The sequence below is a fragment of the Rhincodon typus genome, chromosome 5 (genome assembly GCF_021869965.1).
Source record: "Rhincodon typus isolate 14 chromosome 5, sRhiTyp1.1, whole genome shotgun sequence".
Lineage (NCBI taxonomy): Eukaryota > Metazoa > Chordata > Chondrichthyes > Orectolobiformes > Rhincodontidae > Rhincodon > Rhincodon typus.
Genome location: NC_063336.1, coordinates 98,520,878 through 98,533,821, shown reverse-complemented (window position 1 = coordinate 98,533,821; position 12,944 = coordinate 98,520,878). Strand labels below are relative to the sequence as shown.

The following is a 12,944-nucleotide window of genomic DNA, read 5'->3' as shown; positions in this document are numbered from 1 at the left end:
AACATAGCTGTCAAACAGCAACACATCACATTGCCATTCTATTGTCTCTATATTGATCATCCAGTTCAATAAATGCACCAGTCCTCCTATAACAGTTATCGGCACCACTGTCAGGGACCAATGTCAAAACATTCAGCGGAGGAGTAGGGGCAACAGAAACAGTATATTTGGTAAAGCGACAGTGATTTGAGACTGGAGTGCATGCCCCAGAGTTTGGTATTATGGATATTGGTCTTTTTGATATATTAATGATTTAGACTAGAGTATATAGGGCATAATTTCAAAGTTTCTAGATGGCACAAACTTCAGGAATTTGAAAGGCAGTAAGGAAAAATGTAAACAGATTTCAGGAAGATTTTGATGCACAAGTGAAATGGGCAGACATGTGGCAGATGCAATTCAATGTAGAAACAATGGAGTGATGCTTTTCACAGGAAGTTTTAGGAGAGGTAATAAGTAAAAATGATGCAATTTCAAAGAAGTTCCAGGAGCATAGAAAGCTCAGGCTTCATGTGCAAAAATCTTTGGAGAAGGCTATTATGAAAACATAAATACAGTTTATTAGTAGAGACATAAAGACAGAAGCACGGGCATTACATTAAGCCTTTATAAATTGCTAGTTAGCCTTTGACTGGAATATTGCATCCAATCCTGGGTGTCACACTTTAGGAAGATCTTTGAGGAGGTGCAGAAAAAAATGATTAGAATGATACTAGTGACACTTCCACTATTTGGAGATGTTCAACAATTTATTGTTCTGCTCGTTTGAACAGACAAAGTTAAGAGGAGATTAAATAGAGGTTTTCAAAATTATAAAAGTTGTTTAGAAGAGTAATTGAGGACAGCCTGTTCTCAATGGTGGAGGACTGGTAACCAGGAGACCTACATTTAAATTAGTTTGAAAAAGAATCAGAGATAGGGTGAGGAGAAATTGCAATGAGCTGGAATGCACTGCCTGAAAGAGTTGTGGAGCCATTCAATAATAACTTTCAAGAACAGAATTGGATAAATATATGAAGGGCAAAATTGCAGCTTTATGGGGAAAGGGCAGGAAAATTTCAGATATATCTGAAAATGAAAATGGGCAGAACCTTGACAGAAGTTAACACTTTTAATAAACATTTTATTTTCTGGTTTCTACCATCCCAAGCTGGTGAGGTGTAAGTTAAGTTTCCAACTGCATTATCTCCTTATAATTGTTTAAAACATATAACTGTATCTTTTGTGGAATATATTAAAGGTTAAAACTGTAAAATGTTTATATTCAGTTGAAGGTGAGTTGGACATGGTTTAGTTTTAGTTTCTTTAATCATGCCCTAGTGTGCTTACAAATAATGCTTCAACTTTCAAACCAACAAACAGGCTTTTGGGTGGAAGAAAGCCTCAATTTATCTCAGGAGAAAATTGCCGAGAGTGGGTCTTGGTTTAAAAAAAAGTACATGTATGTGAGAAGAAATCTAAACTGGATGGGGGTGACACCCTGTCTTACGTCTTTAATCAAAAAACTCAGTTCTGTATGTTTAAGGAGAGAGAGAGAAAAAAAAAGGAACTCTTGGGAATTGGGAAAGGCCACATAGTTCTGTAAAGAGAGTTGAAGTCCAGCCATGGGATAGCTGCCAAGGGAGTGTAAATGTGTGTCTGATGTGTGACTGTTAGCAACTCCTATACCTGGACTAGGGAGTCACATTGGAGGCATATAGCATCGATCAGATCTAGCTCCTGTGCAGCCAGATCCAGACTAAATAAGGGCTGTCTTCTGGAGGCTGAGCATGCTTAAAACCCTACTGGATTGAATCTGCAGTAAAATAAATCTAAGTTGTCTTATGTTAAGCAAGCAGTTATCACCAGTCATTAGTTTATTAGGAAGCCTTGTTTAAAAGAAAATCTCCAGTGTCACAGTGAATTTTCAATTGTCTCTTGTAAAGAATCCACTCGAAGTAGTTCCATAAACCTTGGAAGTAAATTCATTTTCCACAATCCTTCAAAACCTAAATCTTCTAAGCAATATTAAGTATGAAGTAAGCTGTTGGTGTGAGCTTCCAAGTGTTGTAGTTCCTTTTTCATTTTAAGTGTGAGCAATGACAGAAGTGTAAGAGTTACTAACAGTGTGGTGGCAGTAGTATTACATTGATTCCATGCAAAGACATGAAAGATGTTGATTGCTCATGAGGCATCTGGTCAAGATGTCTGGCATTCAGTCTTGGCTCTGTGCTATGGCATCATTAGAATGTTAATGTACGTTCATAGGAGTATGGAATAGACAGTAATACAAACCCTGGTGGAGCACAACACATCATTCATCCTTCCACATTAAACAGATGTTCACCTGCACATCCGCTAATGTGGTATATTTTATCCGCTGTTCCCGAAGTGGCCTCCTCTACATCGGGGAAATCAAGCGGAGGCTTGGAGACCGCTTTGTGGAGCACCTACGCTCGGTTTGTGAAAAACGGCAACACCTCCCAGTTGCAAACCACTTCAACTCTCCCTCCCACTCCTTGGAAGACATGTCCATCCTGGGCCTCCTTCAGTGCCGCAACGATGCCACCCGAAGGCTGGAGGAACAGCACCTCATATTCCGCCTGGGAACCCTGCAGCCCAATGGTCTCAATGTGAATTTTACAAGCTTCAAAATCTCCCCATCCCCAATCTCATCCCAAGACCAGCCCATTTCGTCCCCACGTCCTTAACCTATCCGTCTTTTCTCCTACCTATCCACTCCTCCCACCTCACTGACCAAGCCCCACCCCCACTTCCTACCTACTCACCTCATCCCTGCCTCCTTGACCTGTCCATCTTCCCTCCCACCTACCCGCCCCTCCCTCCTCACTGACCAACCCCCATCCCAACTCCCTACCTACACTCACCTGTACTGGCTTCATCCCCGCCTCCTTGACCTGTCTATCTTCTCTCCACTTACCCGCTCCTCTATCCACCTTCTATCATCGCCTCCCCCTCTCTCTATTTATTTCAGAGCCCCCTTCCCCTCCCCCATTTCTGAAGAAGGGTCCAGACCCGAACCGTCAGCTTTCCTGCTCCTCTGATGTTGCCTGGCCTGCTGTGTTCATCCAGCTCTACACCTTGTTACATCATTCATCCTCTTGCAGCACTGGACACATGTTGCCTTGAAGTGCCCAAAAGGCACTGACCTCCACAGACACATTTGTTCATCTACCTTCCTCAGCCAGGATGGCCTCTTATTGCCATTCCTCAGGAAAAGAACCTCTCTTCTCTCCTGGACATTTTTCAGGAGAACTGCTAGGGAAGTATCGCTATTCTGCACAACTTTCTGCCCAATATCTTGTATGTTCCATGCATCTATTTAGTCGTTATTGTTTCTATTTGCCTGGTTCAAGTTTGTAAGAGACTGTCTCTGATGTTTCAATTCAATCCTGGAGTCCTGCCACTTTTATTTTTACCCTTAGTTCTTCCTCACATTATACTTTTTAAATAATTACACTACATCAAACCAAATCCTAATAAGTATCTGACTTGTCCTGTATTCTCTTAAATAGGATCACAACAATACTGATTTCCCTTGATTATCTTTTATTTTTTGCTGGAAGTCCTAACCTATCCAAATTGTTGAAATAAAATAAAGCACATAATTTATTCTGAGCCTGAAAACATTTGTAGTGGAATGGTGTCAGTTGAAAAGTGATCCTGTCTGATGCATGTTAGGTTTCTAATTGTTTGTTGATCAATTGCTGAGTGGACTTAAAAACAGAAGCATAACTATTAGATAATTTTATATTTACACCACATGAAAATTGCTATGAAAACATTGGTTATTAGCTTAAAAGAGCTCCTTCGAAGAGCTGGAAGGCTGGACATTTTCAGCAGTGTAAGATGAGTACATTGACTGAAACATTGAGGCCCAGCTATTTTTCAAAGGAAACCTTTTAAAGTAATAACTGCACTTTTCAGAGCATTTTTAAAGAAAAACTTTAAAATTATCATAGTGCAACTCCTCACATACTGAAAACCAATAAATTTTTTAACATTAATTGTATTTGTAAAATACGGCTTTTCAGGGGGTTCCATTTACCAGGAAGTCCATGGTCACGTCCTCGTTGCAGGTTTAGGGATGCCAGATCCATTGCTGTAGCACTTGTCAGAGTGAATAATTTCTCTGTCAATTCTTCAACCATCATTTGATCTGAAGTCTGTAGTTTTGCTGGTTTAGTCAGCAGCCCCCTGAACAAGGGATTTAAACCACCTGCTAGTCACAAGAGAAATACAGACTTAATTCGTTGTCTCTTGTAAGAATGATGTGATATTATTTCAAGCCTCATAATAACTATAACCTTCTTTTATGATTCTCCAAGGACTGAAGAAGGTGTCATGCAGATCCATACTCGGGTACTTGGGATGCTCCTTGAAATTTTCATCAAATCTTTGTACCTTCGGACTGATAGTTGCATGACCGAAACGGAAAGCTGCAGTTGCGAACACATTGGATAATGTGGGATTCAATGTTTCGTCATATCCATCATACTTTCCAAGCAGTTGATCAAAAGCTTGAGAGCCAAGGATTTTGGGAATGTAGTCTCTCATTGTAATAATCTACGGCAAATACAGTAAAGGTCACCTGTGAGTAATTTTCAGAGGAATGAAATAACTAAATGGAGCCATATACATGATTACTAAACCAGAAAAGTTAAAAGCATTACCCGAGGAAAGACTTTTTATGACTAGACATATAATTGCAAAAACTGCACTTGTCATTGGCCAATGAGCTTTCAAATGCTACACAGTAGCTGTTAATGGCAAAGCTTTTGAAGGTTTATCAGAATGTTTTTAACAACAGGAATAGTCAGCTTGAAAACTATCATTAGGTTTTTGCTGTGTTGGTTGTCAAGTTAGTTTCATACCATTGCAGCACACTGATCTGCAGTTTTTCTGTCTTTGATCAATCATCTCATTGTTGTTAGTGGCCTCCATCCATTGATGCCTGCTGCATTTCTGTAGTTTCAATAGAGACCTTCTTTATTGCATTAACTGTGATGTGCTTTCAGGATTCCTGAGATCAGCAAATAGTTATAAGCATGAAATCTTTTTCATTCTTTCCTTAAGATTAGGTTCTCTGCAATCAAAGCCAATTTGTGTGAAAGCCTTTCTTCTGAGAGTTGAGGTGGCTTGTGGTAAATGGTACTGCTTGTTGACACTGCTGGATCTGGTCTGGAGATGTAGCTATCCTCAATTATTTTGAGGTATGCATTTCATGCTTTTGGTAATGTTTTGTGACACAATGGCTGAAACAAACAGTTGCCCCTGGGATTAATGAGGAAATCAGTGAATCTGCTATGAATTCCTGTGCTGTGTTGCATGTAATTTGTCTCAGGGATGCACTGACAAAGCAAATCATATATCTTTCAATAAGAAAGCTCAAATAAAGATGGTGCAGTGCAGCTTTAGATACATCTTTTCAACAGGTGGGCCTTAATAGCAGCTATAAATGGGTGTAGCTGGTGTTACATGAGAACAGCATGGGATATCAGATTTTCAATAATTCCTCATCATAATAATATTTCCTGACAGAGTAAATCTCTCATACAATTAATGTAAAGGATTGCTATTTCTCTATATTCAGCATTACTGACTATTCCAGTGGGTGGATTTTACATCTTGTATGCCCCAGAGTGTATTTTTATCATTTGAAAATCTAGAATAATGCAATAAGAACTAAGTTTTGAAAACAGAACCTGTACTTTATCATGGTGTCCCAGCTCTTTGGGATATATTACATGTTGCAACGTGATCTTCTTGCCTTTGGAAAATCAGAGTTCAGGTACAAACAAGGATTATACTGAATAGGTAAATGCACAAGATTGAGTAAATTTAAAAATCAAAATGTTATTGATTCCCTTGAGATGTTTGTAACAACTTAACTGCTTCTCCCATACTGCCAGCATGAGGTTCTTGGCTGAGTGAGAGGTGGTAGAGCTACAGACAAACCAGAATACAACAATGGCAGGACTCTAGTGGTGCAGCATACGCGTCGCCACCTCTAAACCAGGAGGTCCTGGTACGAGTCCAAACTGTTCCAGAAGCGTGTAATAATATCTTCGAACAGGTTAACTGGAAATTATCTACTATAATGGCTGCTTTTATTAATAATCAATCTCCAATTTCTTCTGATAGACCCATCTGCTTGTATTAGTCTGTCTAACAACTACCAGAGAATGTGATGGACTGAATCTTCACCAAAAAAAGCAAGCATAGACTAAATGACACCAGAGTCCCAGTTCTGGAAGACTCACCCATGAACCTGGAACTCACCACGTCACTAGAGGAGGGGAATAGGTAGAATAGGCTATGGTCTACATATCCATCGTTCCTAGCAGCAAGCTGTTTAAGTGCAGATGCCTTCAAACAGATCCAATTTTCATAATAAGGAGTCACAAATTGTCGGCTCTAAAAGCTGCCAGACATCTTTGGAGAGGCAGAATACTCTTTTGCATATGACTAGGGACACCTTTGGAAGGGGTCAGCTGTCCTTTGGGATAACTCAAACACTCTCTGGAATCTTCAAAAGTAGACATGAGTGTGCATAAAAAGTGCATAAACTCAATGGAGTGTTGAAGCTGTCAAGGCATTTAATTCTCCCGTTCTTTAAATTTAAACAAACAAGCTGCAGTTCAAAATAAAAGTACTCATTATTTCACTCTGCTAACATAAATCTGAGGGCTGTGATTTGTGCTGCATGACTGATGCCACAACCCACTTTTTAAATTTATACATGGGATGAGGTCATCACTGGTTCAGCCAGCATTTATTGCCCACAGAGTAGTTAACAGTCAACCATGTTGTTGTGGGACTGGCATCACCTGTAGGCCAGACCAAGTAAGGATGGCAGATTTCCTTCCCTGAAGGTCATTAATGAACTGGATTGTTCTTTATGACAATAAACAATGGTTGCATGGCTGCTGTTAAGCTGAATTTTTAAATCCCAGACATTTAAAACTGAATTCAAATTTCACCATTTGCCAGAGGGATTTGAACTTGTGTTCCCAAAACACTGGCCTGAGTTTCTAACTACTAATCCAGTGATGTTACCACTAAACCCCTGCCACAATAGCTAGCCAGTCAGATCATAGCTTGATTGACAGCTCAAAGTATTTGTAAAATGTTTAAAGTGGAACTACAAATGCTTATTTTTCTAAAGGATTAAGTGCTTGAATTAAATATTTGCTTTGTTTCATAAGGAATTATGTAGTTGGAGAAATAAAGATGCAATGAATAGATTTTTATGACTTAGAGTATACCTTTGTCATAAAATAACATATGCAGTAGCCACTTGGAAATTTATGTTATTTCTCAGCATGGATCTTGCATTTTTTTCTTTGGGGAACACTCAATGGGATGGTGTGGAGTGTGAAAGGAAAAATGGTGGTGTGTGGGAGACACGGATTGGCTGAATTGACATTGAGTTTGCATAGGGGTTATGAAGAGCCATGGTGTTGGTTAGAGGGATGTAGTTTTACATGGGGGTTATAAAGGGTTATGAGGAGGCAATTAGAGTATCAGGAGCTATGGGAACTGGTTGAGGGGTTGGATTGGCACAGGAGTGTGAGGATTAAGAGGTGGAGGGCAGTTTCTCACATTATTTTTGTTTAAACCTGGGACAAAGTTCAGGATCACTGAGGCCAGGCCTTTCTAAGAGGCTTCATCTGCAATGGATAGCTCACATGTTTGCCTCTGATCTTGTCCTAGGAGTGGGGGACCCAAATCTAAATAACTCCTATGCCTCTGGAATGAAAAGCTGACTGTTTAGGTTTGTGGAGTTGGCAATTTTTCCAACTCTTGTGCTCCTAAACTGGAAATTCAGACCTATATCTACAAAATGTGTTTCAAAATCCTACAAAACTATAGTCTACACATTATCACAGGGACCCTGAACTATTACTTTAGTTGCTGCAATGTAGCAAATGAATAAGTTCATTTCTTGACGATCCTGTCCTTGACAATGTCCCGCTGTTTAACATCTCCCCTTGCAGCTGACCTACACTGGATTCTTGTTCTGCAATATTTCCAATCTCTACATGGATCTGTTCCTCCTACATCTCTGTATCATCCTCCAGCCAGCGTTCCTCTTCCATACTTCCTTCATAGCCTAGTTCTGAAAGACACCTTTTATCTATTGGAAAGTGGACACAAACTCTTCTCACTGTGCCTTTGTAAACTTCAAAAAGGAATTCTGTAACTCTCACTAACTCCACCCATTTGAACTCAGGAAAGGAACCATCTCTAGACACTGACCTTCTGCACAAAGTCAAAAATCACATGAATCAATGTCTATATCTTTGAGGTTTAAATTATTCTTAATTGCAAACTCTTTCCTTCCCATCTTTTTTCTCTCTTCTTTGTGCACTTGTATGACTGCTGTGACAGCTATCAGCTTCATTTGAATGTATAGGGAAACATACTCATGTTTTATCCTGACAAAGAATTTGTTGCAGATTATTAAAAATTAAATTTGAACCTCACAAACAGAGCAATTAGAGAGTTATAACATGGCTTGTTTCAAAAGGGAAAATAAATTTTAAAAGTTAATCTCACTTCTGCTTGGAGATACAAGAGAGCAAAAATTGAATTCACCTCTTCTTCCTTTTCCAAACAGAAGTATAAACCATAATTTTTTACCATTTCTTAAATGGCATCATGACACATGTTCACCAAAATACAATGATAGCTCTCAGGAATGTATCTTTTATCATATTTGGTAAAATCTAGATTTTAGGATGCGAATCGTTGAAGATAGAGGGACTGCTCTCTGTACATCCAATTTGAACATTGAAAATGTAACAGAGTACAGGAATGAAAATCCAGGTTCTCAATCCACTGCCATTATTCCCTTTACTGTCCATTGATTTTCTTGTCTCTGTTGAAATTTGTGAGCCAAGGCAATTAGAATACAGCAGGTAGCCGTCTGCATCAGTGTCACTTTAATTCAGCTTGGGTGCCTGTGAGTATATCTGAATGAGCATGTGTTTTGCTGAGTGTTATTGTAGTGAGGAGGGTGGGAGCAGGAAGGATGGGAAACAGGGCAGAATTATTCCTTAAGAAAGCCACTATCCTTATGTTTTGTGTGTGGCTGCTGTTATTAAGATGGCTCTCATTTGGTGGACGCCACTGTCACTATGGGATTATACTGTCTGACTACTTCATAGAGCTATTCAGTTTGCTCAGACCCTGAGGCAAGTTCGAATGGCATGTTGGTTGTTGATGCCATCTAGTCAGTCCAACATCTTTTCTTGACGTCAGGCAGCGAGGCCCCTGCTCTCTTTCTCCTGAAACCCCATTCCTGACCAAACTGGAAGGTGATGGACAGTCACTGAATGCATTCCAATTTCTGCCCTGTTCACTTGTCTTCTGCCCAAAACCTATGTTAATCATCACATAATTTTGGGGTCAATATCTACCATGGACTGTTCCATATCAACATTTGAAAAATGTAGAAATAATGAATTAACCAACCTGATGCAGCGCACCAATGATTTTACGTGTCTCTTGGAATATAGTTTCTGAATTCCAGTGAGAATTCATCCTGTGCAGGGCCTTTGCTAAACGATTATGCTCACGCATCCATAATGTGTGCATTGAAGCAAGAGTAAGAACTTCATTTGCTCGACCTTCACCTGCGAGAAAACATTCTATTCTTTCATTGTGAGTAGTATTAGGCGCTTGTATACATGGAGATGGTACCTGATCTATAAAAGGCAACAGTTCATGATTGCCATCTTTGTATTTTGCATTAGCAAGAAGGAGGCCCTCCTTACTTGAATGATCCCTTAGCTTTGTTGCATGAGCTGCAGTGCTCCCATAGACAGTTGAAGCGTCAATAAAAGAAGTTACTGCATTAATCTGTTGTCGAGAGTTTAGATTTGACAGAGTCTCAAAGAGCGTTTCTTGATCTCCTGTTCCACATGATGGTGACGAGCGATAGAATGTGATGCATTCATTACTTTTGGAATGGGGATCATTTTGAAGTACCTGTTTATTAAAATGCAGCAAGGTTAAAAGTATCAACACTACCTTTTGGCTTCCAGTCAATAAATCAAAGTTGTAGCACTATATGCTGTGTGTCTATATATAATGATCACATTTTAGATCTTTTATCTTCTACGATACTTAACTAGGGGGCATATTTTTAAATGAGAGGAGAAAGATTTTGAAAAGGCATGAGGGGCAAATTTTTTACATAGGGAGTGGTTCATGTTTGGAATGAACTGCCAGAAGAAGTGGTGGATGCAAGTACAGTTACAACGTTTAAAAGACATTTGGATAAGTTCATGAATAGGAAAGGTTTGGAGGATTATGGGCCAAGCGGAAGCAGATGGGGCTAGTTTAGTTTTGGAGCACGGTCGCCGTGAACTGGTTGGACTGAAGGGTCTGTTTCTGTGCTGTATGACTCTATTACTCTATGAGTATGAGAAAGAGGCCATTTATCCTTTAGGACAGTGTTGGCTTTTTGCTGGAACAATCCAAAAGTAACCCCATTATCTTACCCGATTTGCCTGTATGTTCCTCTGCTTCAAATGTTTGAAACATTAGTACTGCTGCTGTAATAAATATCCATTGTGGTAAAGATAGTCACATTTAATGATGACAGACTCTGCACTTCCAACACAGAGGGCAGCCTTTCTCCATAAAACAAACCCTTTGTAATGTTATACATATCAATCAAATCACCTCTAATATTATTAAAATATTCCAGAATCTGAATTCTTTGCACATACTTTCTTACACCTGGAATCATCTTGATGACTAATCAGCCACAATTCCATTTAATACTCACAATTGTGGTGAAACCATTGGCTTGCATAAATAGTATGTGAACATCTTTAAGTTAACCATAAAGTGAGAAATATGACTAGAAATACCATTGGAAATAAGTAACAGAGGATTTTTTAAATGAGCTTTTATTCATCATGGTGTAAATTAATTACTTCACCTCTCCAATTATACCAGTAGGTTGGACCATATAGAGACATTGAGGTCAGCAATCACTGGAGGAGGGTAGACTCGAAATGATTCTATAATACCAAGTAAATGTTATTCTGCACATTTTCTCCAAGCTTACTTGTTGTACATAAAGAGACCATCAAAGATTGGTCCGGTGATATGCTTAGACCAGATCCGTGTTGAACTCTAAAATGATCAAAAGAAATTAGCATTCCAATATTTTCCCACAGTTGTCTATAATCTAATGGAGTGCAAAGTTAAAATTGTAGAAATACCTTTATTGGAAAACAGGGATTGAGATTCTGGCATGTGTTCCTACAGTCCACTCCTCCCACAAAAGCAGCTTGGCTGATGCTTTGAGGTGTGAATGCAAAATCGTGGTCAATGTATTGACCCCACTCAACTAGGATGTGTGAATATAGATGATCTTCGCTCATATTGGTCTGAATAGATGTGCGTAGAATTTTGTTCGTTATATCTCGGACCTGTCAGAAAATAAATTTGTTTAATACAGAAACTAGTGGTGGGATTTGAGCGAGTCTTCTCAGAATATTAGTTTGGTCTTTTAGATTGTTATTCTAATGACATCAAAGTTACTGCCACCCCACCCAGCTTCTCCTACCAATTGCTGAACAGAAGTAACTGAATGAATCCAAAAAATGTATAAATTACAGATACATTCAAGCTAATGTTAACCAAAGAAGTTAATGAACATGACGAGTAGTCAAGTGATGTTACATTTCAACTTGGTATGTAAAAAGAGAGCAACCAATTGTATGTCTGCAGCTTGGACTTAGGACTATGGAAGTCTATTTTAATGCATCTAAAGGTCCAGCCATTGTGCTGATAGAATGAAGGAAGCATGAATATTTGCTAGGATTGATATTAACACAAAATTAGGCTGAAGTTGAATCCTGCATTTCTTCATAAAGTATTAAATCTGCTGCAACTAGACTTTATAACACTTATTAATTAATAAGGCAAGATGTTTGATAGAATTTTAAACTGTACACAAAGGATTTGCTTCCAGGAACTATTTCCTACATTACATTAAAAAACTAACTCAATATGAAAGTGAATTGTAAATCAATGAACTTTGTTCAAATAAAGCAAAATTAAATTCCACAGAGTGCAACTTGGTTTATTGTTATTATGAGAATTCTTTCAATGCTTGATTGTTTGATTTAAATTATATTATGCAAGGACTGAAAACAGAATATTAAAGAATTGAAACATCTGTTCACTGCCCTTAAAATGATTAACACTATTGCTCGGCAGTGGACTCATGGTTAAGTGCTCACATATCTCAGTCCAAAAAGCTCAACTTTTATTATCCAGTTTTCTTACTCTTTTCTGTCATTGACTTTCCATACGTTTGCACAGGCCTTGTGCCTGCATTGACATATTTCAATCAGGTCAACTCTCACTTATGAATCTGATCAGCGATTATCATTGGGCTTGTTAACTAAGCGGATTGGATGGCATGAGTGTCTATCACAACCAAATATAAATGCGGTCCTCACCCAACATGGACATACATTTTTCAGCATATTGCCTAAATATCCTCCCATCATGTGGGATTATTGAGCTGACAATAGAGCTTTTACTCCCATTCTAATTAAGGTCAGCAAACATAGTGATGCCAGGGATCAAACCTAGGCTCTTACAGTTCTTCACAGCTCAGATCTACTCAAAGCAGAGCATTTAACCATCGAACTATAGAGTTGGATAGACCAACCCTTTTTACACACAGTCCACCTAAACCATACATCAGATGTTTTATTGTTCATCTACAATGCAGTATTGCTTTGATGAAATAGGACACAGTGACTGCCTATTGTTAGTCTGAGTTTGGAACTGAGATGTATTATTTTACTGAACACTTTTGATTTTGCAACTAAAAAGAGGTCATTCAAAAATATCGAATCAGAGATAGTAGGAACTGCAGATGCTGGAGAATCCGAGACAACAAGGTG

The 12,944-nt window shown here is 38.8% G+C and overlaps 1 protein-coding gene across 1 annotated transcript in view; it reads right to left on the bottom strand.

Moving 5' to 3' along the window:
* tpo (thyroid peroxidase) overlaps positions 1-12,944 on the bottom strand; it is a 90,159-nt gene that overhangs the window by 22,405 nt on the left and 54,810 nt on the right. Inside the window, exons 7-10 of the mRNA XM_048597104.1 lie at positions 11,244-11,453; positions 9,481-9,996; positions 4,308-4,566; positions 4,049-4,219 (exon numbers count right to left, since the gene is read on the bottom strand). Coding sequence (XP_048453061.1) covers positions 4,049-4,219; positions 4,308-4,566; positions 9,481-9,996; positions 11,244-11,453 — 1,156 coding nt within the window. The remainder of the gene's footprint in view (positions 1-4,048; positions 4,220-4,307; positions 4,567-9,480; positions 9,997-11,243; positions 11,454-12,944) is intronic.